Genomic DNA, 27,924 nt, shown 5'->3' on the forward strand with positions numbered 1-27,924 from the left:
TGTCCCCAATCATAACCCGTGCCTGCCTTCTCCCATATCCTTGACTCCACTACCCCTAGAGCTCTATCTAACTCTCTCTTAAATCCATCCATGACTTGGCCTCCACTGCCCTCTGTGGCGGGAATTCCACAAATTCACAACTCTCTGGGATGAAAACTTTTTTTCTCTCACCTCAGTCTTAAATGACCTCCCCTTTATTCTAAGACTGTGGCCCTGTTCTGGACTCGCCCAACATTGGGAACATTTTCCTGCATCTAGCTTGTCCAGTCCTTTTATAATTTTATATGTTTCTATAAGATCCCCCTCATTCCTTCTAAACTCCAGTGATACAAGCCTAGTCTTTTCAATCTTCCTCATATACAGTCCCGCCATCCCAGGGATCAATCTCGTGAACCTACGCTGCACTGCCTCAATCACAAGGATGTCCTTCCTCAAATTAGGAGACCAAACTGTACACAATACTCCAGATGTGGCTCACCAGAGCCCTATACAACTGCAGAAGAGGCCCACATTGGTGAGGCCACATTTATAATAAATTGTAGGTACACAAAATTGCTGGAGAAACTCAGCGGGGCAGCAGCAGCATCTATGGAGCGAAGGAAATAGGCGACGTTTCGGCCGAAACCCTTCTTCAGACTGATGGGGGGTGGGGGGGAGAAGGAAGAAAAGGGGAGGAGGAGGAGCCCAGGGTGGGCGGATGGAGGGTGGGAGGAGACAGTAGAGGGTGAAGGAAGGGGAGCGGAGACAGCAGGGCTAGCCAAATTGGGAGGAATTCATGTTGATGCCATCCGGGACGCAAGGACCCCAGACGGAATTGAGGTGCTGTTCCTCCAATTTCCGCTGTGCTCACTCTGCAATGGAGGAGACCCAGGACAGAGAGGTCGGATTGGGAATGGGAGGGGGAGTTGAAGTGCTGAGCCACCGGGAGGTCAGGTAGGTTATTGCGGACTGAGCGGAGGTGTTCGGCGAAACGATCGCCCAACCTACGCTTGGTCTCACCGATGTAAATCAGCTGACATCTAGAGCAGCGGATGCAGTAGATGAGGTTGGAGGAGATACAGGTGAACCTTTGTCGCACCTGGAACGACTGCTTGGGACCTTGAATGGAGTCGAGGGGGGAGGTGAAGGGACAGGTGTTGCATTTCTTGCGGTTGCAACGGAAAGTGCCCGGGGAGGGGGTGGTGCGGGAGGGAAGGGAAGAATTGACGAGGGAGTTGCGGAGGGAGCGGTCTTTGCGGAAGGCAGACATGGGGGGAGATGGGAAGATGTGGCGAGTGGTGGGGTCACGTTGGAGGTGGCGGAAATGGCGGAGGATTATGTGTTGTATTTGCCGGCTGGTGGGGTGAAAGGTGAGGACCAGAGGGACTCTGCCCTTGTTGCGTGTGCGGGGATGGGGAGAGAGAGCAGTGTTACGGGGTATGGATGAGACCCTGGTGTGAGCCTCATCTATGGTGGCGGAGGGGAATCCCCGTTCCCTGAAGAACGAGGACATTTCCGATGCCCTGGTATGAAATGTCTCATCCTGGGAACAGATGCGGCGTAGGCGGAGGAATTGGGAGTAGGGGATGGAGTCTTTACAGGGGGCAGGGTGGGAAGACGTGTAGTCCAGATAGCCATGTGAGTCAGTGGGTTTGTAATGTATGTCGGTCAGGAGTCTGTCCCCTGCGATGGAGATGGTGAGGTCAAGGAATGGTAGGGAAGTGTCGGAAATCGTCCAGGTGTATTGGAGTGCCGGATGGAAGTTGGTGGTGAAGTGGATGAAGTCAGTCAGTTGTGTGTAGGTGCAGGAGGTGGCCCCAAAGCAGTCGTCAATGTAACGGAGGTAGAGGTCGGGGATGGGGCCCTGGTACGTCTCGAACAAGGATTGTTCAACGTACCCGACAAAGAGGCAGGCGTAGCTGGGGCCCCTGCGTGTGCCCATAGCTACGCCTTTGGTTTGGAGGAAAGGGAGGAGTCAAATGTAAAGTGTTGGGGTGAGGACCAACTCCGCTAAGCGGAGGAGAGTGTCAGGTGGTGGTATAGGTTGCTCCCTCTGGTCGAGGAAAGCAACCGGAGGGCTCCGAAGGGCCCCTCGGTTGGGGGATTGGAGGTGTAGAGTGCCGGAACCTCCATGGTGACGATGAGGGGGTGAGGGCCCAGAGCGTGGAATGCGTGGAGGCGGCGGATAAATTGTGTTCAGTTCTGGGCACCATGTTATAGGAAGGTGTTGTCAAGCTGGAGAGGGTACAGAAAAGATTAATGAGGATGTTCCAAGGACAATGTGAGCTATAGGGAGAGGTTGAGTAGGCTGGGACTTTATTTCCTGGAGAGCAGGTGGAAGATGGGTGATCTTATAGAGGTGTACAAAATCATATGAGAATCTGGTTTCGTAGATTTGCACAGTCGTCTCTGTCTAGTGTACATACAGTAGGTTTAAGGTTAAAGTATGTAAGTTGTTAAAATAGGTTTGTTTGAAGTAAAAAAGGCCTTACTGCAAATGGTGGCTTGGGTGCTTTGCTTGAAATTTATAGGCACTACTTACTGCAAATGGTGGCTTGGTGCTTTGGCTTGAAGTTGAAAGGCACTACTTACTGCAAATGGTGGCATGAAGTTGAAAGGCACTACTTACTGCAAATGGTGGCTTGGGTGCTTTGGCTTGAAGTTGAAAGAGCTGCTGTAGATTTGGAAGCAACAGCAGGAGAAGCTTAGCAGAGATAAGACTGATTGGCTCTAGCCCAAGTGGGAGAGAGAGTGTGTGTCAGGAAAACAGTTGAAAACTGAGGAATTTGGTTTGTAAATTGGTAAATTAGGCAATTTATCAGTCAATATAAGCAAGACTGCTCTTGAGGAGCAGCCTTGTGAGGGAAGTGTGAGTCTTTGGCTCGAAGTGCCCTGTGAGTAAAGTGTGAGTCTTTGTCGAGGAGTAGGAGGAGACTACGCAATACAGCTTGCAGAGGGAAGAGCGAAAGAAGGAGATGTTCGGGCAAGGCCTGAATTCATGTGCGATGCTTGCAGTATGTGGGAGGTCTAAGGACACTGCTGGTGCATCTGGCTGCTACAAATGTGAGAAGTGCATCCAGGTAGAGCTCCTGAAGGACCGTGTTGGGGAACTGGAGGAAGCAAGTGGATGACCTCAGGTTCTTCCGAGAAACGGAGCCGTTCCTCGACAAGTCCTACAGTACGATTGTTACACCTAGGTACTGGAAGAGAGAATGTGGGAGACAGTGAAAAGGGAGGGAAGCATGGAATGCCAACGTTCCCGGGTGTTGTACCTCTTGTGAACAGGTTCACCCACTTAGAAGCTGTCGGGACAGAAGACGTGTTTTACACTGAGCGGCGGACTGGCTTGCGATGCGAATAGGGCTGTTGAGCCAAAACTAAAAAGGCCTAAGTCAGGCAACGCCATTGTAGTGGGAGACTCCATTGTGAGAGGTATGGACAGGGGTTTCTGCGGCCACAGACGGGATTCGAGGAAGGTGTGCTGCCTTCCTGGTGCCAGGATCCAGGATGTCACGGACAGAGTGCAGAAAATCCTCAAGGGCGAAGGTGAACAGCCGGAAGTGGTAGTGCATGTCGGCACAAACGATGTCGGAAAGAAGGGATGAATATTCTGCAGCGTGACTTTAGAGAGCTCGGAAAAATGCTGAAAAGCAGGACCTCCAGGGTTGTTATCTCCGGTTTGCTTCCAGTTCCTCGTGCTGGCGAGAGCAGGAACAGGGAGATACGGGACCTGAACGTGTGGCTGAGGAACTGGTGCACGGGGCAGGAATTTAGATTCTTAGATCACTGGGATCTGTTTTGGGGTAAGGGGGAACTGTACAAAAGGGACGGATTGCATCTTAACAGGTGGGGGACCAGCATTCTGGCAGGCAGGTTTGCCACTGCTACACGGGTGGTTTTAAACTGAATAAGGGGGGTGGGGTGTCGAATGGGATAGTGGATGGAGATAAAGGGAAAGGGTTTCTTAAATGTGTGAGCGTAGAGACAGAGGGGTGTAAAATGAGGGTAGAAGCAATAGGTAGCAAGGTGAAAAGTAAAAGTGGCAGGCCGGAAAATCCAGGGCAAAAATCAAAAAGGGTCACTTTTAAACATAATGTATAAGGGGTAAGAGTGTTGTAAAAACAAGCCTGAAGGCTTTGTGTCTCAAAGCAAGGAGCATTCGTAATAAGGTGGATGAGTTGAATGTGCAGATAGCTATTAATGACTATGATATAGTTGGGATCACGGAGACATGGCTCCAGGGTGACCAAGGCTGGGAGCTGAACATCCAGGGATATTCAATATTCAGGAGGGATAGACAGAAAGGGAAAGGAGGTGGGGTAGCGTTGCTGGTTAGAGAGCAGATTAACGCAATAGAAAGGAAGGACATTAGCTTGGAGGATGTGGAATCGATATGGGTAGAGCTGCGAAACACTAAGGGGCAGAAAACGCTAGTGGGAGTTGTGTACAGGCCACCTAACAGTAGTAGTGGAGTTGGGGATGGCATCAAACAGGAAATTAGAAATGCGTGAAACAAAGGTAAAACAGTTATAATGGGTGACTTCAATCTACATATAGATTGGGTGAATCAAATTGGCAAGGGTGCTGAGGAAGAGGATTTCTTGGAATGTATGCGGGATAGTTTTCTAAACCAACATGTAGAGGAACCAACGAGAGAGCAGGCTATTCTAGATTGGGTATTGAGTAATGAGGAAGGGTTAGTTAGCAGTCTTGTTGTGCGTGGCCCCTTGGGCAAGAGTGACCATAATATGGTTGAGTTCTTCATTAGGATGGAGAGTGACATTGTTAATTCAGAAACAAGGGTCCTGAACTTAAAGAAAGGTAACTTTGAGGGTATGAGACGTGAATTGGCAAAGATAGACTGGCAATTGATTCTTAATGGGTTGACGGTGGATATGCAATGGAAGGCATTTAAAGACTGCATGGATGAACTACAACAATTGTTCATCCCAGTTTGGCAAAAAAATAAATCAGGGAAGGTAGTGCATCCGTGGATAACAAGGGAAATCAGGGATAGTATCAAAACAAAAGATGAAGCGTACAAATTAGCCAGAAAAAGCAGCCTACCAGAGGACTGGGAGAAATTCAGAGTCCAGCAGAGGAGGACAAAGGGCTTAATTAGGAAAGGGAAAATAGATTATGAAAGAAAACTGGCAGGGAACATAAAAACTGACTGCAAAAGCTTTTATAGATATGTGAAGAGAAAAAGATTAGTTAAAACAAATGTAGGTCCCTTGCAGTCAGAAACAGGTGAATTGATCATGGGGAACAAGGACATGGCAGACCAATTGAATAACTACTTTGGTTCTGTCTTCACTAAGGAAGACATAAATAATCTGCCGGAAATAGCAGGGGACCGGGGGTCAAATGAGATGGAGGAACTGAGTGAAATCCAGGTTAGCCGGGAAGTGGTGTTAGGTAAATTGAATGGATTAAAGGCCGATAAATCCCCAGGGCCAGATAGGCTGCATCCCAGAGTACTTAAGGAAGTAGCCCCAGAAATAGTGGATGCATTAGTGATAATTTTTCAAAACTCTTTAGATTCTGGAGTAGTTCCTGAGGATTGGAGGGTAGCTAATGTAACCCCACTTTTTAAAAAGGGAGGGAGAGAGAAAACGGGGAATTACAGACCAGTTAGTCTAACGTCGGTAGTGGGGAAACTGCTAGAATCAGTTATTAAAGATGGGATAGCAGCACATTTGGAAAGTGGTGAAATCATTGGACAAAGTCAGCATGGATTTATGAAAGGTAAATCATGTCTGACGAATCTTATAGAATTTTTCGAGGATGTAACTAGTAGAGTGGATAAGGGAGAACCAGTGGATGTGTTATATCTGGACTTTCAGAAGGCTTTCGACAAGGTCCCACATAAGAGATTAGTATACAAACTTAAAGCACACGGTATTGGGGGTTCAGTATTGATGTGGATAGAGAACTGGCTGGCAGACAGGAAGCAAAGAGTAGGAGTAAACGGGTCCTTTTCACAATGGCAGGCAGTGACTAGTGGGGTACCGCAAGGCTCAGTGCTGGGTCCTCAGCTATTTACGATATATATTAATGATCTGGATGAGGGAATTGAATGCAGCATCTCCAAGTTTGCAGATGACACGAAGCTGGAGGGCAGTGTTAGCTGTGTGGAGGATGCTAGGAGGCTGCAATGTGACTTGGATAGGTTGGGTGAGTGGGAAAATGCATGGCGGATGCAGCATAATGAGGATAAATGTGAGGTTATCCACTTTGGTGGCAAAAACAGGAAGTAGACTACTATCTGAATGGTGGCCGATTAGCAAAGGGGGAGATGCAACGAGACCTGGGTGTCATGGTACACCAGTCATTAAAGTAGGCATGCAGGTGCAGCAGGCAGTGAAGAAGGCGAATGGTATGTTAGCATTCATAGCAAAAGGATTTGAGTATAGGAGCAGGGAGGTTCTACTGCAGTTGTACATGTCCTTGGTGAGACCACACCTGGAGTATTGCGTACAGTTTTGGTCTCCTACTCTGAGGAAATACATTCTTGCCATAGAGGGAGTACAGAGAAGGTCCACCAGGTTGATTCCTGGGATGTCAGGACTTTCAGATGAAGAAAGACTGGATAGACTCGGCTTGTACTCGCTAGAATTTAGAAGATTGAGGGGGGATCTTATAGAAACTTACAAAATTCTTAAGGGGTTGGATAGGCTAGATGCAGGAAGATTGTTCCCGATGTTGGGGAAGTCCAGAACAAGGGGTCACAGTTTAAGGATAAGGGGGAAATATTTTAGGACTTAGATGAGGAAAACATTTTTCACACAGAGAGTGGTGAATCTCTGGAATTCTCTGCCACAGAAGGTAGTTGAGGCAAGTTCATTTGGTATATTTAAGAGGGAGTTAGATGTGGCCCTTGTGGCTAAAGGGATCAGGGGTATGGAGAGAAGGCAGGTACAGGATACTGAGTTGGGTGATCAGACATGATCATATTGAATGGCGGTGCAGGCACGATGGGCCGAATGGCCTACTCCTGCACCTATTTTCTATGTTTCTATGTTTCTAAAGGCACTACTTACTGCAAATGTGGCATGGTGGCTTGGGTGCTTTGGCTTGAAGTTGAAAGGCACTACTTACTGCAAATGGTGGCTTGGGTGCTTTGGCTTGAAGTTGAAAGGCACTACTTACTGCAAATGGTGGCATGAAGTTGAAAGGCACTACTTACTGCAAATGGTGGCTTGGGTGCTTTGGCTTGATGTTTAAAGGCACTACTTACTGCAATGACGGCTTGGGTGCTTTGGCTTGAAGTAAAAGGCCTACTGCAAATGCACTTACTTCCTGTTTGCACTTGTATATTGATTTAAGGATAAAAGGCTACCACTTACGGCTGTGATTTTTGGCCATCTTACTCAGTCCGCTGAGCAGGTGCAGAGAATTCTTCCCATCAATGAAAAATAAAAGTGTTATTAGTGTTTAAAAAATGTTGAGAATCTCTCTCCGGTCAAATCACGCCCTGAAAGCTACACTTTTTCCGGTGGGTAGTGGGATGGGTTATAAAAACCCGGAAGTGTGGATATGGCTCAGTCTCTGCATGTGTGGGAGGGAGAGGTCATGACTCTGTCTGAGCTGTGAATCAACTGAACACACTGATTGCCTACCTGAACTGTGAGGTTGGTGTTTTGGTGTGGTTTTATGGTGGTGTCACCCTGCATGAATGGTATGAAGCCTGCATTGAATTTGGTGCCTTGGACCCTGCTTGAAGTGGTATGAAACTGCACCTGAATTGGTGGCCTTGCACCCTGCTTAAAATGGTAGGAACATGATTTGAATTTGGTGGCCTTGCACCCCTGCTTGAAATGGAAATTCAAGGAATAGTCATGTTCAACTGCCAGCCCACCAGCCGTCAGTGAGCTGCCAGCAGATCAGGCTTGAGGGACTGAGCTGCCACCCCAAGAACCCATACCAGCACTCCAGAAAGCCCCCCCCACTGGCCACCAATATTGGAATTGGTGTATAGGTGGAATATTGCGTCGGGGGAACCAGCCCTCCCGTGTGAACATGGGACCCAACGCGTCCCACTTAGTCTATGTTTTCTACCAACGTCTTATACAACTGCAACATGACCTCCCAACTTCTATACTCTATACTCCGAATGATGAAGGTGCGGAAGGTAAGACCCCCCCCCCCCCCCTCTCCCGCCATCTCCTCTCCGGGCAGATTCCCGGTTCCACCAGTCAGACCTGGCATTCCAATCGTACAAAGCAATTAAAACACAAAGCATTAAAAACATTCATCAGCAGTGGAAATAGAATCCCAATTCTTTACTAATCCCAATCCAATTCTGCAAAACTGTGTGGAAGATCTCTGCCCTCCCCAACAATGAGTGACCATTTACAATCCACAACTCTCGGCTCCATTGGTGTGTGAAAATATGATCTTGTGCACAGAGACATTACCCATCTTGTCCGTGGCGCTCGGGTCTGGTACGTTTAAACTCTTTCCACAGCTGGACATTTGACAGCAGCATCCGGGTGCTCCCTCTCAACCTGCTGCAGGAAGATCAAGGTCCATGACTGTTGATTTAATCTCTGATTTGTTGTCAGCGCATGCTGCTGAAGTATTGCTCTTGCTGCAACCCACCACCCTTAATGCAGAGGGCATATTTTCGTATCTTTCAGGTAATTAGCACCCTAGCCACTAAATGAATGAGAATGGTTGAAGGGGGTGTCTTCTAAAACGCATGCAAGCTCACTCACAGAGACCTTCAGAGCTTCTCTTCAAAACACAGTCTTTTGATGAATAAATGCTTTATTGTTGATAGAAAACAGTAAGATACATCCAAACTTTTTCCGAACTCGTTATTACAATCTTCTTCGAACTCCAGCTTATCACTTCCGCTTAAGCATCTAAGTTCCAAACCATGCCCAAAAACCCGTCAAAATCCCACCCACAATATAACGGGCAGTCCTAAAATTTAAAGGCACATGCCATCATTAATGACAGGCAAAACAGGCCAAATGGCCACTGCATACCAGCCCCTAATTGTTCCAAGTATATAACGAGGCAATTGCTAATAAACATTTTAAAAATAGCCATGAAGGCTTAACATATATCAAAATCAAAAGGTCAGGGAATAAAACCCTGTGGCTCCTCGTCGGGAAATTAAACCCCGGTCCTCCCGCGTGACAGGCAGGGATACTAATCACTCTACTACGAGGAAAAAAATAGCATGCACTTTAAATCCGCAATCAGAATTCTTCATCGACTCTTCCATCTTCACTTTCACCTTCTAGAAGCAAGCACAACTTGGTTATTAATCTTATTACAACAGTGGTTTTAGTTCAAAGTCGTATCGTGCATACCAAACCCTTAAAATCAGGCATGATACCCAGTATATAGTCCAAAAGATAATAGTCCCAAACCTTGATAGCATGAAAAGTCTTCCTCCATGTCCGATCAACTCATTGATGTGTTGTAACAGTAAAGTTGAAGCGTGAAGATCCTTCAAAAGAATAGTCAAGTCAAGCCAAGTCGTCACATTTATTTATATAGCACATTTTAAAAAACAACTCTCGTTGGCCAAAGTGCTTACATTTGTTATAAGAATAGTATAAACAAACAAACTACATGCATATATAGTTGGGGAGTACAGATAAGATTTGAGTCGTGACTTAAAGGAGTCGATGGAGGGGGCAGTTCTGATGGGAAGGGGGATGCTGTTCCACAGTCTTAGGGGCTGCAACCGCAAAGGCACGGTCGCCCCTGAGCTTATGCCTGGACCGCGGGATATTCAGCAGCCCCAAGTCGGCCGATCTGAGGGACCTGGAGGTTGGTGGTGCATTGAGAAGACTTTTTATGTAGGTGGGGGCAAGCCCATTGAGGCTTTGTAGCCATAGAGGAGGATCTTGAAATGTATACGGAACCGCACAGGGAGCCAGTGGAGAGAGGCCAGGATCGGGGTGATGTGGTCCCTTTTTCGGATGCCCGTCAGGAGCCTCGCTGCGGCGGTTTGGACCAGTTGCAGGCGGGACAGGGAATAACAGGATCTTTAGCAATAAAGTTCACCATTAAGTTTGATTTAATGTCCGAGTCATTAGCAAAGATTTCAAATCCCAGCTCAAGCTTTGGCCATTCTCTGTCTGGCTTGCAAAGAGATTTTAGTTCATTGATTCATTTCTTGCTTAAGAAACGGTTCACTGTCAATTCTCTGGAAACTTCATTTGCAGAATTTTCTTCTGTGTCAACATACTTCAGTTGCACCACAGTTGTAACTCACGATGCTCTTTCCATTGGCAGATCGTCTTTGTCCAAATCCAACTCTCTGGTTTCTTTGGCTCTATCATCTAGTGGAATGCTTTCACAATTGTCACTGTTCCACTTAAGAAAGTGTGAATCCTCCCTTATTGCAAAGAGAAGTCAAATGTTCTATTGGTAGAATCGCTTTCTGCTCAGTAGACCTGGATTTTAAGCAATCATCCTTGTAGAAATTATTCTTCAAAGAGATTCTTCTTTCATGAAATTTACTCTTCTCGCCAAACTTGTGTTTCAAAGTCTGGGTACGTTGCTCTGCCATACTACGATTATTTGGCAGATTAACACTTTCTTGTTTGAAAGGTAAGTCCACACAACAGTGTCCATCAGTTTTCACTGAGTAGTTCATAACATCCATGAACTTCAACTCTTCTTTCGACATCTCTCCCGATTCCTTGCTGGTACTTTCATTAGAGTCATGATTGTATGGCTTCATCACCGACTTTTCTAATTTATCAGTAGACATTTGATTAATAGCAACGGCAGGACAGTTCTTCTGATTTCCGATTTTGTGGTTCCTTTTCAAGGAGTCATAGATAACCCATCCAAGTCGTGTTTTCATAGCATACGGTCCTTCACCTTGGCTCCTAACAATCTGTATAGGTTCCAAAGCCTTCAAAACATTCATTCCGATAAGTAGATCAACACTAGAATTTATTTCAGTTATCTTGACATCCTTCAGGTAAGGCCATTGGTTTATGTCTTCATATCTTGGTATATTTTGACGACCAACCGGCATAGTTCCATGCGTAAACACTTCAGATATTGGTATGAAATGATCTTCATCCAAACTGGATATCTCCATACTCGTAATGTAATGACTCATGCTCTCGTTATCTTTATTCATGGTACGTAATCGAATCTTAGTCTCTTCTCCTGTGACATTCAATCTTCTCGTCAGGCTTTCTGTACAAAAGGTAGTCGAACCTCCGTGATCCAGGAAAGCATATGTTTGCAACACTGCATTCGTCTTGCTGTTCCTTACTTGCACTGGTAAGATAGAAAAATTACAAGCTTCTACCCCGACCCCAATTTGAGCAGTTATTAAAACTCTGATCATGAACGCTTTTGGCCCACTGTGCTGCGATTTCCAACAGAACGCCGCCACCTATGGCCATTTTGGCCACCTCGCTCAGAGCCCCCCTCCGCTTTACGGGTGCGGAGGATTTTTCCCATCGATGACAAATCAGAGAGATATTAATGTTTTTTTAAAAATCTCCATTCTCTCTGCTGCCCCTGCTGGAGGGAGGGGGAGGGACTATAAAACCAGGAAGTGGTGTGCCTCACTCAGTCTCTGCAAGATGGATGAAGCCAAGGGTCACGTCTCTCTGAGCTCTGAATAGCACTGAACAAATGTCTACACAACTGTGAGTCCCCTTAATGTGGGTTGAAAATGAAAATATGGTTTGTTTGAAGTAAAAAGGCACTGCCTGCAAATGGTTGTTTGGGTGCTTTGGCTTGAAGTCGAAAGGCACTACTTACTGCAAATGGTGGCTTGGGTGCTTTGGCTTGAAGTTGAAACGCACTTCTTACTGCAAATGGTGGGTTGGGAGTTTTGGCTTGAAGTTGAAAGGCACTACTGACTGAAAATGGTGGCATGAAGTTGAAAGGCACTACTTACTGCAAATGGTGGCTTGGGTGCTATGGCTTGAAGTTGAAAGGCACTACTTACTACAAATGGTGGCTTGGGTGCTTTGGCTTTAAGTTGATAGGCACTACTTACACCAAATGGTGGCTTGGGTGCTTTGGCTTGAATTTGAAAGGCACTACTTACAGCAAATGGTGGCGTGGATGCATTGGCTTGAAGTTGAAAGGCACTACTTACTGCAAATGGTGGCACTTGAATTTGGTGGCCTTGCACCCTGCTTGAATAGGAATTTCAAGGAATAGTCATGAGTCAACTGCCAGCCCACCAGCCATGAGTGAGCTGCCAGCAGATCAGGCTTGAGGGACTGAGATGCCACCCCAAGAACCCATACCAGCACTCAGGAAAGCCCCCCCACTGGCCACCAATATTGGAATTGGTGGAGAGGTGAAATATTGCTTCGGGGGACCCGCCCTCCCGTGTGAACACTTAGTCTAGTATCATTTAAAAACGCATTCAAAGACCTGGACATTTTACATGAAAGCTAGTAATGACACATTACTACTAAGCAAGCTGAAATCTGCATAGAAATATTTTCCGAAGCCCTTACCCAATACAGTCACATCCACTGTTTCTTTCCGCGTACCAACCAAGTCAAAAGGTGTTGTGATTTCTACCACGTAGGTTCCAGTGTCAGTTATCTGCGCATTCTGGATCGCTATTGAACAATCTTCCCCGTTGGCATCTCCTGTAAAGTTTACTCTGCCCTTGTAGTTTTTTCCAACGCTGTATAATCCGTCGTAGAAGTACTGGATTACATCGATCTTAAAAGAACAGTAGAACTTAGTATTGGACAAAGCAGACACAAAGAACTACAGATGCTGGTTTACAAAAAAAGACACAAAGTACTGGAGTAACTCAGTGGGTCAGGCAGTATCTGTGGAGAACGTGAATAGGTGACGTTTCGAGTCGAGACCCTTCGGCATATCCTGTCCATCATGACCAAGTTGTCCCTACTTAACCTCTTTTGCCTGCATTTGCAGCTTCCATAAGCAGCTCAGTCCAGATAAGGACTACACTGTGAGTGAAAAGGTTACCCCTCTTAAATCTCTCACCTTAACCCTGTGCCCTCTAGATTTAGAATCCTCTACCCTGGGACAAAGACAGTGAGCGTTCACTCTCTCCATGCCCATCGTGATCTTGTAGACCTCAATAAGGTGGAAGTGGATCCTGAGGCTTAACTGCCACCCAAGAGGTGCTCGACCGATGGGATACCTGGGTCAGTTTCTTTTTTTTTTTCAATTCAATTTATTGTCATTTGGACCCCTTGAGGTCCAAACGAAATGCCGTTTCTGCAGCCATACATTACAAACAAATAGACCCAAGACACAACATATTTTACATAAACATCCATCCCATTGCTGTGATGGAAGGCCAAAAAAACTTTTCTCTCCACTGCACTCTCCCCCCCGATGTCAGAGTCAAAGTCAAAGCCCCCGGCGGGCGATGGCGATTGTCCCGTGGTCATTTAAGCCACGCCGGGTGATGCAAGGTCGCACACCGGGTCTTGGTGTTAGAGCCCCCGGCGTGCGCTCGCAGAGACCCGCGGCCATTCCAAGCCGCGCGGGGCGGTGATGTAGGCCCCGCTCCAGGAGCTCCTCAACCCCGCAACTCGGGCGGGAGAAGTCGCCGTTGCGGGAGCCCCGAAAAGCGGTCTCCCTCCAGGGACCCGCGGGCTCCCGGTGTCGCCGTCCGCCAAACCCGCAGTTGCAGCCTCCGAATCTCCGGGGGTCGGGTCGCAGCAGCGTCCACCACAGCTCCACCCGCTCTGGACTCGGCCAGCTCCGCGACGGCGAGGTGAGTGTCGGCACTGGAGCCCCCGGTCTTCCTGTTGGAGGCCGCTCCTCGTTGCAGCCCCAACGACAACGGAGACCCGACAAAGAAAAGGTCGGGTCTCCCGTGCAGGGAGAGATTTAAAAGTTACCCCCAACCCCCCCACACCCCCCACACACATACCCCAACAAAAATAACAAAAACTACATTAAAACATAGACATAAAATAATAAAAACGCAGACGGACTGCAGAGGCCGCTGCTGACGAGAGTCGCGCCGCCTACCGGAGACTTGGTTCCAAGGGCGGAGGTGGTGAGAACAGCCGCTGGATGTGAGGGCGGACATTGGACACACTCCTGCCCATCTTTATTGACAGTTCTGAGATACATAGAAACATAGAAATTAGGTGCAGGAGTAGGCCATTCGGCCCTTCGAGCCTGCACCGCCATTCAATATGATCATGACTGATCATCCAACTCAGTATCCCATCCCTGCCTTCTCTCCATACTCCCTGATCCCTTTAGCCACAAGGGCCACATCTAACTCCCTATTAAATATAGCCAATGAACTGGCCTCAACTACCTTCTGTGGCAGAGAATTCCACAGATTCACCACTCTCTGTGTAAAAAATGATTTTCTCATCTCGGTCCTAAAAGACTTCCCTCTTAAGACTTCCCTTAAACTGTGACCCCTAGTTCTGGACTTCCCCAACATCGGGAATAATCTTCCTGCATCGAGCCTGTCCAACCCCTTAAGAATTTTGTACGTTTCTATAAGATCCCCCCTCAGTCTTCTAAATTCTAGCGTTGCAGCGGCCTCTGCAGTCCGTCTGTCTTTTTATTATTTTTTGTCTCGTTTGAATGTAATTTGTTTTTTTTTTAACTGGGTATGTGTGTGGGGTATGTGTGTGGGGGGCGGGGGGTGGTGAAACTTTTAAAATCTTTTCCCTGTAAGGAGAACCCGACCTTTTCTCTGTCGGGTCTCCGTTGTCGTTGGGGCCTAGCACCGTGGAGCGGCCTCCAGCAGGAACGACCTGGGGCCCCAGTCACGGAGCTGCGGACCTACTCACCATCGCGGAGCTGGCCGAGTTCGGAGCGGGAGGAGCGGTGGTGGCGCACGGCTGCGACCCGACCCCAGGGATTCGGAGGCTTACTGCAGGTCTGGTAGACAGTAACACCGGAAGCCCACGGGTCCCTGCTGGGAGACCGCTTTTCGGGGCTTCTGCAACGGCGACTTCACCCGCCCGAGTTGCAGGGTTGAAGATTATCTGGAGCGGGGCCTTACATCATTGCCCGGCGCGGTTTATTGACCGCGGGACACTTACCATCGCCCGCCGGGGGCTTTGACTCTGACATCGGGAGGAGAATGGGGAGAGCAGGGGAAAGATAAGTCTTTGCCTTCTATCACAGCGAGGAGGAGATGTGCTGTGATGGATGTTTGTGTAAATTGTGTTGTGTCTTGGTTCTTTTCCTTGTGTGTATGACTGCAGAAACCAAATTTCGTTTGAACCTCAATGAGGTTCAAATGACAACAAATAAATTGTATTGTATTGTACAAGCCGAGTCTATCCGTTCTTTCTTCATATGAAAGTCCTGCCATCCCAGGAATCAGTCTGGTGAACATTCTCTGTACTCCCTCTATGGCAAGAATGACTTCCCTCAGATTAGGAGACCAAAACTGTACACAATACTTCAGGTGTGGTCTCACCAAGACCCTGTACAACTGCAGTAGAACCTCCCTGCTCCTATACTCAAATCCTTTTGCTATGAATGCCAACATACCATTTGCTTTCTTCACTGCCTGCTGCACCTGCATGCCTACTTTCAATGACTGGTGTACCATGACACCCAGGTCTCGTTGCATCTCCACTTTTCCTAATCGGCCACCATTCAGATAAAAGTCTACTTTCCTGTTTTTGCCACCAAAGTGGATAACCTCACATTTATCCACATTATACTGCATCTGCCATGCATTTGCCCACTCACCCAACCTATCCAAGTCACCTTGCAGCCTCCTAGCATCCTCCTCACAGCTAACACTGCCCCCCAGCTTCATGTCATCCGCAACCTTGGAGTTGTTGCATTCAATTCCCTCATCCAGATCATTAATAAAAAAAGTAAATAGCTGGGGTCCCAGCACTGAGCCTTGCGGTACCCCACTCGTCACTGCCTGCCATTCTGAAAAGGACCCGTTTACTCCTACTCTTTGCTTCCTGTCTGCCAGCCAGTTCTCTATCCACATCAATACTGAACCCCCAATACCGTGTGCTTTAAGTTTGTATACTAATCTCTTATGTGGGACCTTGTCGAAAGCCTTCTGAAAGTCCAGATATAACACATCCACTGGTTCTCCCTTATCCACTCTGCTAGTTACAAAACACTGAACCTTTCCAGCATAAACAGACTGCACCCATACAAAAATAAATTCAACTTGAAAATCCTTTATGACTAAAAGCAATGGATATGTGTTTAGTTTTGAGACACAGCATGGAAACAGGACCATCAGGCCACCGAGTCCACGCTGACCATCGATCGATCACCTGTTCACACCAGTTCTATATTATCTCCCTTTCCCCATCCACTCTCTACACACTGGGGGCAATTTACAGAGCACCAATTAACCTACAAACCCGCACGTCTTTGGGATGTGGGAGGAAACCGGAGCATCCGGAGGAAACCCACACGGTCACAGGGAGAACGTGTAAACTCCACTGTCCCGCCAAAGATATTTAAGAAATAAGGCACAAGCAAGGTGCTGTAGACTATTCAATTCAATTACTAGATCTAAACATCTATCCATTTCTTAAGAATAGATTAACATTTTTAAATAGCCTAAGTGTCCAAATAACATTCACACAAGAATTCAGAATATAACATAATTTTTAAATCTCATTGTCTTGGGTTTATAGGCCAAATGGAAGGAATTTAATGTTTAATACCTGTAAATTAATGGCCATTTAAATCAGCTTGCGAGTGGGGTTTTCTGGAACGCGACCATTTGGAACGTTGAGGCTGCGGTGCTTTTATTCCCCCATATTGGCAGCAAATACACTGCCGGTTCTTCGGGGAATAAAATCACCGTTTCGCAACTTAAAATGTGAATTAAATGCATCTTAAGAAACACTTTTATATATATAAATGAACTACTTTCTTTTACCTGTCCCCTACATAAAATCCGGCCCCGTTGTCGGCGTTGATGGCTTCAGAAGCTGATTTTAAAATCACTCCAGCGATTAACTTGTCGGGCGAATTTTTTTTTTAAAACACACAGAACGGCCGTCAGAACGATTCTTTAGCAAAATTTTGCACTCCAACAAAATATAATCCAGGACCAGGTCGGAAAAAAAACGCGTTTTAACCCAGCCCCCGCCCCCCTCAAACGCGCCAAAATCGTGCACACGGCCAGTGGCAGAATTTCAACGCCGCTGAAGGTAAGTATTGTAACATACCTACTCACTGAGTGACGGAACTTGTGAATTGACTGGCCATCTCGAGTGTATGGACATCACCATTAATAGTACTTGTAAGCAAGTCATTTCAAGAAGTACTACCGCAGAGACAAATGCTTACCGTTGGTTCCTCTTCACTCGGTACTTCTTCGACTAGAGTCCATTCAATGTTAAGATGGTTTTTCGTTGGTGCGGTGGTTTGATAGGTACATTGTAAATGTAAAGCATCTCCTCGAGCTATTTCCATGTGCGGGACCTTCACGTTGACCATCATTGCATTCAAGGATGTAAGTGCTTTAGATTTTAAAAAAGAGAATAAAAAATGTTAGCCAAATTATAGGCCCAACTGAATCTCAAAAACATCATTTACCATTCTCTCAAATCATCTGTGATCTACATACAGCTCCGACACCACAATCCTGATTAGAATTCTCATCCCACCAGCTTGCCTGACACACCAATACATTTGGTATAGTCAGCTCTCTCTGAGAACTATGACCCTGACAAGCGCAAGTGGACCGGGATGCCTTCTCCGGCAGTGTGAAACAGAATGGTGGTAACTGGGAAGAGATTGAGAGCTGAAAAACCTATAAAGACATTGTGTGAAATCTTTTAACTTAAAAAATAGGCCCAGCCCTCCACATCATCAAATGCAGCCACAACAGGCGCTGCCTCAAGAAGGCGGCATCTATCATGAAGGTAGTGTTGCCAACTGTCCCGTATTAGCCGGGACATCACATATATTGGTTTGTCCCATACGGGACCGCCCTTGTCCCGTATTTGACTACTACTCGGCTCGAGGGGAATGTCGGGTCGGAGCTCCTCATCTGGCACCGCCTCACCCATCCCGATGTAGTGCAGCCCATGGAGTGCAGCAGCAGCTCCTTGCCCGTGGCCCCGTCGTTCAGTATTCCGGCCTTTGGACCTTCGCTTACCGCCGACACCACCACCACCTCTCCTTCTCATGGCCTCCTTCATCATCGGTTCATGAGTTGGACGGGGCGCTGGACTTTGCGTGGCCTGGGCCAAAACTCCTCAACTGGGCTGGGCTTTGTGTGCAGTCCAGCACCCGGGCCAACTCATACACCCAGCCACGGCGAGTCAGTCAATGAATTGCTGTCGGGAATTTGTCCCATATTTTGACCTTTTGTCCCTTAGTTGGGAGTGAGAAAGTTGGCAACCCTACATGAAGGATCCCCACCATCCGGGCCGTACCCTCTTCTCATTGCTACCGTCGGGCAGGACGTACAAAAGCCGGAAGTCCCACACCTCCAGGTTCAGGAACAGCAACTTTCCTACATCAGACACAGGCAACTTTAATCCAACCTCCCTACAGAATACCACTGTACCACTTATTTGGATTGATTGAAAGATACAGCATGGAAACAGGCCCTTTGGCCCACCATCGATCACCCGTTCACACTAGTTCTATGTGATCGCACTTTCCTATCCACTTCCTCCACACTAAGGGCAATTTACAGAGGGCCAATTAACCTACAAACAAGCACGTCTTTGGGATGTGGGAGGAAACCAGAGCACCCAGAGGAAACCCACGTGGTCACGGAGAGAGTGTGCAAACTCCACGTAGACAGCATGAGGTCAGGATCCAACCTGGGTCTCTGATGGTATGTGGCAGCATTTCCACCCACTGCATCACATATGCCTAAATGCTGCTGCAAGATTTTCACTGTCCCCTCGACTTAAGTCTATGCCCTCTAGTTATGGAATCCTCTACCCTGGGAAAAAGCTTGTGAGCATTCACTTTATCCGTCCTGCTCATGTTCTTGTGAACCTCCACAAGCTCAGCCCACAGTCTCCTACGTTCAAAAATAAAAGGTCCCGGCCTATCCAACCTTTCCCTACAATTGATTTCAGACCGATGGTCTCAAAAAGGGTTCCAGCACAAAACATTGTCTGCCCATCCCTCCCACAAGTGCTGCCTGACCCGCTGAGTTCCTCCAGCACTTTGCGTTTTTCTAGACTGTGACAGTTAGTTGACTGCAAAAGTTTATTTTGATATCTGAAGATGTTTTGTCAGCAAAGAGTCTGTTTGCTGACATAAATGATTTGAACATCCTCTCCCTGTTTGTAAGGATTGAAAAAAATCCTCAGTACAGAATGGTGATAAGGTTTGGTTAATTTAAAGTTTTGAACATACTCGTAAATAAAATTGTACTTTAATACAAAATTACAGAATTACAAAATTCTTAAGGGGTTGGACAGGCTAGATGCAGGAAGATTGCTCCCGATGTTGGGGAAGTCCAGGACAAGGGGTCACAGCTTAAGGATAAGGGGGAAATCCTTTAAAACCGAGATGAGAAGAACTTTTTTCACACAGAGAGTGGTGAATCTCTGGAACTCCCTGCCACAGAGGGTAGTCGAGGCCAGTTCATTGGCTATATTTAAGAGGGAGTTAGATGTGGCCCTTGTGGCTAAGGGGATCAGAGGGTATGGAGAGAAGGCAGGTACGGGATACTGAGTTGGATGATCAGCCATGATCATATTGAATGGCGGTGCAGGCTCGAAGGGCTGAATGGCCTACTCCTGCACCTAATTTCTATGTTTCTATGTTTCTAATAATCTCTAATGTAATCAGGAGCACAAGGAAATGCAGTTGTTGATTTACAAAAAAAGACACAAAGTGCTGGAGTAACTCAGTGGGTCAGGCAGCATCACTGAAGAACATGGATAGGTGACATTTCAGGTCAGGACCATTCTTCAGGGCTGCTGTTCGAAGTTCAGTCTGAAGAAGGGTCCCGACCTGAAATGCCAGCTATCCATGTTCTCCAAAGATGCTGCCTGATGCACTGAGTTACTCCAGCACTTTGAATTTCTAATGTAGGTTACAGATAGCTGAGCTAGTTATCTTGGGTTGCGTGTAGCTTAAGGTTGGAGACACCTTCATAGAGTCGAACTGCACAGAAACAGACCCTTCAGCCCAACTCATCCATGCCGACCGAGGTTCCCATCCAAGCCAGTCCCATTTGTCTACTTTTGGCCCATATCCCTCCAAGCCTATCCTATCCACATATCTGTCCAAGTGTCTTTTAAATGTTGTTATAGTCCCTGCCTCAACTACCTCCTCTGGCATCTTATTCCCTACACCCACCATCCTCTGAGTGAAAAAGTTGCCCCTCAGGTTCCTATTAAATCTTTCCCCTCATACCTAAACCCTGTGCCCTCTGGATTAAGAATCCTATACGCTGGGAAAAAGCCGGTGAGAATTCATTTTATCCGTGCCCCTCATGATCTTGTCCACCGCACCAGCCTCTTACGCTTCAAACAAAATAGTCCCAGCCTATCAAACCTCTACCTGTAACTCAAGTCCAGGTCAGCATTTGGTGGCCCCTTATTAGATATCAACTTTTATTGCTTTGTTTTTATGATATTAAATTTAGTTTTACTAGAATGTTGCCTGGGTTTCAGCAACTAAGTTACAGAGAAAGGTTGAACAAGTTAGGGCTTTATTCTTTGGAGCGCAGAAGGTTAAGGGGGGACTTGATAGAGGTCTTTAAAATGATGAGAGGGATAGACAGAGTTGACGTGGATAAGCTTTTCCCACTGAGAGTAGGGAAGATTCAAACAAGGGGACATGACTTGAGAATTAAGGGACAGAAGTTTAGGGGTAACAGGAGGGGGAACTTCTTTACTCAGAGAGTGGTGGGTGTGTGGAATGAGCTTCCAGTGAAGGTGGTGGAGGCAGGTTCGTTTTTATCATTTAAAAATAGATTGGATAGTTATATGGACGGGAAAGAAATGGAGGGTTATGGTCTGAGCGCAGGTATATGGGACTAGGGGAGAATACGTGTTCGGCACGGACTAGAAGGGTCGAGATGGCCTGTTTCCGTGCTGTAATTGTTATATGGTTATTGTCACGTGTACCGAGGTACAGTGAAAAGCTTTTTTTGTTGCATGCTATCCAGTCAGCAAATTGATTCATGATTACAATCATGCCGTCCACAGTGTACAGATACAGGATAAAGGGAATAATGTTCAGTGCAAGGTAAAGTCCAGCAAAATCAGATTAAAGATCATTTTAAGGTCTCCAATGAGGTAGATGGTTGGTTGGGACCGCTCTCTAGTTGGTGATAGGATAGTTATGTTGCCTGCTAACAGCCATGAAGAAACTGTCTCTAAATCTGGAGGTATGCGTATTCACACGTCAGTACCTCTTGCCCGAAGGTAGAGGGGAAAAGAGGGAGTGACTGGGGTGAGACTGGTCCTTGATTATGCTGGTGGCCTTGCCGAGGCAGCGTGAGGTGAAGATGGAGTCAGTGGAAGGGCGGTTGGTTTGTGTGATGGTCTGGGCAGCGTCCACAACCCCCTACAGGTCTTCAATGGAGCTGTTCCCAAATTATGCTGTGAAGCATCCTGATAAAATACCACCTACACCGCATTTGTAGAAGTTGGTGAGAGTTGTTGGGGACTTGCCGAACTTCCTCAGCCTAGTAAGGAAGTCGAGGCTCTCTCGGCCATTGCTTCGATATGGCTGGTGCAGGACAAATGGCTGGTGATATTTACTCCTAGAAACGTGATATTTTCATCCATCTCTACTATGGTGCCATCAATGTATTCCGAGGTGTGAGTACCGCTTCACTTCCTGAAGTTGATCACTATCAAGATACAAGATACATATATTTGTCACATGTACCAACTGGTACAGTGAAATGTGTGGTCGCCATACAGCCATACGAATAATAATAGTCTTTAACACAAACATCCCCACACAGCGGGATCAAAGTTTCCCACTGTGAGGGAAGGCTCCAAAATTCAGTCATCCTCCTCTGTTGTCCTCCCGTGGTCGGGGGGCTCCCGAACCCCCCGCTGTCACCGCTACGGGCAGCCCGATGTTCAGGCCCGCTCGACGGGGTGATGGAAGTCCGACGTTGGGACTGGAGGGCATCCTCAGCGGCTTGGACATCCAAATTGGCCACCTCCTACTGGAGTCCGTGGCTCCCGAAGTCCACAGGCCGCAATGGGCCGAGATTCAACGCAGGCGGCCCTCGGAAAAGGCCCTTAGGACTCCGCGATGTTGAAGTCAGCGCCGCCCACGCTGGGAACTCTCCAAACCGCAGCTCCGATGTAGAAGCAGCAGGCCCAACACTCCGGAGCTTCGACGGCGATCCAGGTGAGCAATCGCCCGCTCCGCTATGTATCGGGCGCTGCGCTGCCGCTGCTGAAGCTCTGGTCCGTGTCCCCGGCACGAAAGGCCGCTCCAATCCAGGTGGTAGGGCGAGGACGCGACTCGGAGAATAGTCGCATCCTCTCCTTCGTGTTGCTGACATTGAGAGAAAGGTTGTTGTCTCGGCACCAGTTTACGAGTTTCTCAATCACCTTCCCATACCCTGTTCACTATTTGACATAAGCCACCGAATCGTACGTTTTCCCCAAATGATTAGCTCAGCACACCGATATTCTGGGTGACAACGGAGGGCCAAACAACACAGACAGCTTAATGCATTGATTTAAAAGTTTCCATTCACAAAATGACTGATTTAGGCCAAAGGTACCAGAACCAGAAGCTGCCTCAAAGATCCTTAGTTTTCAGCATTTCTCCCTACGATCAAATGATAGGAAAACAAACTCCTTCAGAGAACATTAGTCGGGAGATTGGAAGTACATTCAAAAGCAGCAACTATTTCACTGGGTAAATAATGCATATTTCTGGTCAGCAAAAACAAAAATAAAGTAGTGGTTAATGATTGAGGAAGTCACTCACCTACAGTCTGCTAAAGGGAATCGTGAATAACACTCAAAAAGGAACCATGTGGACTGTTTCAAAAAACAGATCTTTGGAGATTGGGAAAGGGAGAAAATCTGGACAGGCCTTACGATAGAGTGAACAAGGGCAGAACCAATTGATCTATCTCATTGGAGGAGAACATAGAACTGTACAGCAGCAGAATAGGCCATTCGGCCCACAATGTTTGCCAAACCGGATGACAAGACCAAGACTAATCTGCCTGCATGTGATCTATGCATGTCCATGTACCTATCCAAAAGTCTCTTAAACACCATCATCATATCTGCCTCCACCACCACCCCCAGCAGTGCGTTCCAGGCCTCCACTACCCTCTGTGTAAAAAAACATGCCCTGCACATCTTTCAAACGTTGTCCCTCTCATCTTAAAGCTATTTCCCCTTATATTTGAGTTTTCCACCCTAGTTAGTTTAGTTTATTGTCACGTGTACCGAGGGACAATGAAACATTTTTGTTGTGTGCTATCCAGTCAGCAGAAATACACAATTACTCTCGAGCCGTTCCCAATGTACGGATAAATGATAAGGGAGTCATAGAGTCATAAAGAGATACAGCACGGTCCAACGTACCCACACCGGCCAACATGTCCCAGCTAAACTAGTCCCACCTGCCTGCGTTTGGCCCATATCCCTCCAAACCTGTCCTATCCATGTACCAGTCTAACTGTTTCTTAAAAGATGGGATAGTCACAGCCTTAACTACCTCCTCTGGCAGCTTGTTCCACCCACCCACCCTTTGTGTAAACAAGTTACCCCTCTGATTCCTATTAAATCTTTTCCCCTTCACCTTAAACCTATGTCCTCTGGTCCTCAATTCACCTACTCTGGGCAAGAGACGTTGTGCATCTACCCAATCTATTCCTCTCATGATTTTATACACCTCTCATAGATTTTAAAAAAAACGTTTAGTGCAAGATAAAGTCAGTAAAGCACAATCAAAGATAGTCTGAGGGTCACCAATGAGGTAGATAGCAGTTCAGGACAGCTCTATGGTTGTGGTAGGATGGTTCAACTGTCCCTGAATCTGGAGGTGTGCATTTTCACACATCTATACCTTTTGCCCGATGGGAGAGTGGGGAAGAAGGAATGGCCAGGGTGCAACTCATCCTTGAGAAAAAGTTGATGTCTGTCTACTCTATCTCTGCCTCTCATCATTTCATATGCTTCTCTCAGGTAAAGAAAGTTTTGTGGTGTGGTTTGATGGAGGAGGAGAGGACTGTTGCTGATTGAGATGGAGTTAGGGGGGGAAATTGTTTTTAGTCAAAGAGCTTTTATGATCCCTGATGTCGAAAATGGAATTGGCGATTTCAAACAGGATTGGATATGCATCTGTGGATGCATAACGTGCCGGGCAAGGGACAAAGAGCGAGAGAATGGGGCCACGCAGTTACTCTTGTGTACCCCAGCGTATACCTGTGTCAGAACAATGCTGGAAATAACTCTTTGCTGCCCTGTGTCATTTTGTGATTAACACATTCGATTTGCAAGTTTCATTTCACATTAATAATGTAGACAAAATGATGATGAACAAAGTTGTGTTTTGATCACAGGTTGGGAAGAAGGATTGTTTGTATCTTCCAACGGCCTGTTTATTGCACAATTGTGGCACAGGTTTCAGGCACGCCCAGTTTCTGGCACGACACACCTCACCTCTGCATGAAACAGCTCTGCGACAAGGAGAAGGAAGTGGCAATTACCCACAGCAGTGCTACTGTTGAAAGATGGGATAGTCCCAGCCTGAACTACCTCCTCTGGCAGCTTGTTCCAAGTCAGCTTTGGCCTGAGTTAGGTTTAGGTTTATTATTGTCAACTGTACTGAGGTAGCATGAAAAAAAATGCTGCTTGCTATGATAATACTACACATAAATACAGTCAAGCCAAACTCCAGTACAATTGATAGAGCTATGGGGAAGATACAGAATGCAGAATATAGTTATCAGCATGGCAGCAAACCAGTTCCAGAGACAAAGTCCAATGTCCGCAATGGGGTAGAGGTGAATCAGACAGTATTCTACCTCATGGAAGGACAGTTCAGAAGCCTGATAACAGAGGGGAAGAAGCTGTTTCTGAGTCTGGTGGTGCACGCTTTCAAGAGAAGAACTTTTTTCACACAGAGAGTGGTGAATCTCTGGAACTCCCTGCCACAGAGGGTAGTCGAGGCCAGTTCATTGGCTATATTTAAGAGGGAGTTAGATGTGGCCCTTGTGGCTAAGGGGATCAGAGGGTATGGAGAGAAGGCAGGTACGGGATACTGAGTTGGATGATCAGCCATGATCATATTGAATGGCGGTGCAGGCTCGAAGGGCCGAATGGCCTACTCTTGCACCTAATTTCTATGTTTCTATGTTTCTGTACCTTCTGCCGGACAGGAGCGAGGAGACGAAGGAATGACTCTGGCAGGAGAAGTCTTTGATGATGTTGGCAGCTTTTGCGAGACAGCATGAGGATTAGATAGTCAGTGGTGGGGAGTTGGGTCTGTGTGATGGACTGGGCTACATCTAAAACTCTCTGCAATTTCTTGCAGTCTTGGGCAGAGCTGTTTCCAAACCAAGCTGTGATGCAACTCGACAGTGTGCTTTCTGTGTTGCATCTGTAGAAGTTTGTAAGAGCCACTGGAGACACGCCAAACTTCCTCAGTCTCTTGAGCAAGTAGAGGCGGTGATGTGCTTTCTTGCTACAGACCATTAATCAACGACCCACTCACAAGAAATGAAGAGTCTTTTAACATTTTAAAAAGAAAGTTCTTCTAAAGCAAAACACAACGTGCTGGAGGAACTCAGCAGGTCAGGTCGTATCTATGGAGGGAATGGACCAGTGACGTTTAGTTTCGGGTCCCTTCTTCAGACTGATGGAGTAAGGGGGGTAAGAAAGGTGGGGGGAGGGAAGGGGGCAGGACAAAGCCTGGCAAGTGATAGGTGGATACAGATGAGGGGGTGATCGGCTGGTGGGTGGAGTAAGTGACTAAGGAACCAAAAGAATGTCAAATAAGGAGAGAGGAGGAGGAGTGGAGCTGGAAGGAGGGATATGGGTGGGAGGGAGAGGGGATGAGAGGGGGGTGGGTGAAGGGAGATGTGGTCGTTGGGGGTGAGAGCTGAATGTAAGGATGAGGGGAAATGGCTCTACCCGAAATGTCACCCATTCCTTCTCTCCAGAGATGCTGCCTGTCCCGCTGAGTTACTCCAGCATTTTGTCTACCTGGAGTGATTTGAAATGTACATGTAATGGGAATATCGATAAACAATGCGGGCGGTGCGGGCAGGCCCGGTGCGGTTGGGTTTAGACTGAGCTGCCGGAGACGTGACAGGGAGCGGGCAGCCGGGTGTTGGGGGTTAAACACTGACATTACTAAACCCCACCACCACACAACCCGCCGTTAAACGCAGGCCAACTCCAACCCCGAAACCGGACGGTCAGACAGTCACACACAAAACGCTGGAGTAACCCAGCGGGACAGGCAGCATCTCTCGAAAGATGAAATAGGGGAACCGGCCCTTCGGCCCAACCGTCCATGCCGACCGAGATACGCCATCTAAAATAATCCCAGTTCATGGAGATCCTGAATAAAACACAAAGTGCTGGAGTAACCCAGCGGGACAGGCAGCATCTGTGGAGAACATGGATATGTGATGTTTTTGGTCGGGACCATTCTTCACACTGGTCTCCAACATTCCTCCAGTCTGTGTCTTTTTTTGTGCACTTTGTGTCTCCCCCCCCCCCCCTAAACCAACATCTGCAGTTCCCTCCGTCTCCTCGCGGAAACCCAACCCATGTTTCCAAGCCCCAAATGTGGCCGCACAAGTTCCCGCACAGTTGCCAACACGACCCAAGGTCAGAACAAGATCCAACCAGGTGCACCTTTTGAGTCGGGGGGGAGATTTAATGGAGACCTGAGCGGTAATTACTTTACACAAAGGGCGGTGGATATAATGTTGGAGCTGCCGGAGGAGGCAGTTGAGGCAGACACTGTCGCGACGTTTAAGAAACATTTGGACATGGATAGGACAGGGTTTGGGGGATACGGGCCAAACGCAGGCGGTGGTGTAACTGGGACATGTTGCTCGGTGCGGGCCAGTTGGACCAGTTTCCACAAGCTATGACTCAATGATTCCAGGTATTTTAAAGATGAGATTCATAATGATAGATGAACTAGGCCCAACTGTACAAGTTACCAACTCTCCCAGTCTCGGCTGTGCTTACACCGCGCACAACTCTCGGAGTTTTGGAGACTTTCACTATTTGAAAGTTAATGTCCGGGCGACCAGGTAAAGGTGCTACAGGTTGCAATGTCCCGGAAGCCGAGAGCAGCGGCCGCGGGAGCTTCGCCCCGACAGGGAGGGAGGGAGGACAGGTGAGCCGGGTCCAGGTGAGCCGGGGTCGGGCACAGGTGAGCCGGGTCCAGGTGAGCTGGGGTCGGGCACAGGTAAGCACAGCCGCGACGCTCCCCTCCACCCGGAAAACGGGGATTGTGTCGATCAGAGCACCTCCACCACCCTCCCCGCCGCGGTGATTGGGCTCAGACACACCCCGGTCCTGCCCCCTCTATCTCTACCTCTCCCCTCCTGTACTCTCCGTGCGGACAGGCAGAGGAAGCACAGGTGAGCCGGTTCCAGGTGAGCCGGGGTCCTCCCTCTCAGCGGCCGCTGGTGTCCCGGGGTCATTATAAAAACGGTCTTTATGAAAACCAATAAAGAATGTCTGAGGAAGAGCTCCGACCCGAAACGTCACCCGTTCCTCCTCTCCAGGGATACTGCCTGTCCCGCTGCGTTACCCCAGTAAACAGGCAACTGCAGTTCCTTCCTGCACAAGGACGTTTTCATTTGCTTAGATGAACGAGAAGAGATTGTTGTGTACAAGTTTCCTCCCCATCTCTCCCCTGTCCTTTACCCCCTTTCTCTCTCCATCCCCCCGCACCTACCCCATCCCTTCCTCTGGCTTCACAATATGCAATTTGTCCAACCGTCTGTTTAACAACCCTCTCCCCTCACCTGTATCTGCCAGGCTTTGTCCCACCCCATTTCTCTTCCAGCCTTCTCCCCCCCTCCCC

At 47.6% G+C, this 27,924-nt stretch overlaps 1 protein-coding gene across 1 annotated transcript in view; it reads right to left on the reverse strand.

Moving 5' to 3' along the window:
• Positions 1-17,409, reverse strand: part of LOC116980251 (immunoglobulin superfamily member 11-like) — a 21,068-nt gene extending 3,659 nt beyond the window's left edge. Inside the window, exon 1 of the mRNA XM_033032304.1 lies at positions 17,242-17,409. Coding sequence (XP_032888195.1) covers positions 17,242-17,394 — 153 coding nt within the window. The 5' untranslated portion in view covers positions 17,395-17,409. The remainder of the gene's footprint in view (positions 1-17,241) is intronic.
• Between the last annotated feature and the right edge of the window lie 10,515 nt (positions 17,410-27,924).

This window comes from Amblyraja radiata, chromosome 14, assembly GCF_010909765.2.
Source record: "Amblyraja radiata isolate CabotCenter1 chromosome 14, sAmbRad1.1.pri, whole genome shotgun sequence".
In the NCBI taxonomy this organism is placed as follows: domain Eukaryota; kingdom Metazoa; phylum Chordata; class Chondrichthyes; order Rajiformes; family Rajidae; genus Amblyraja; species Amblyraja radiata.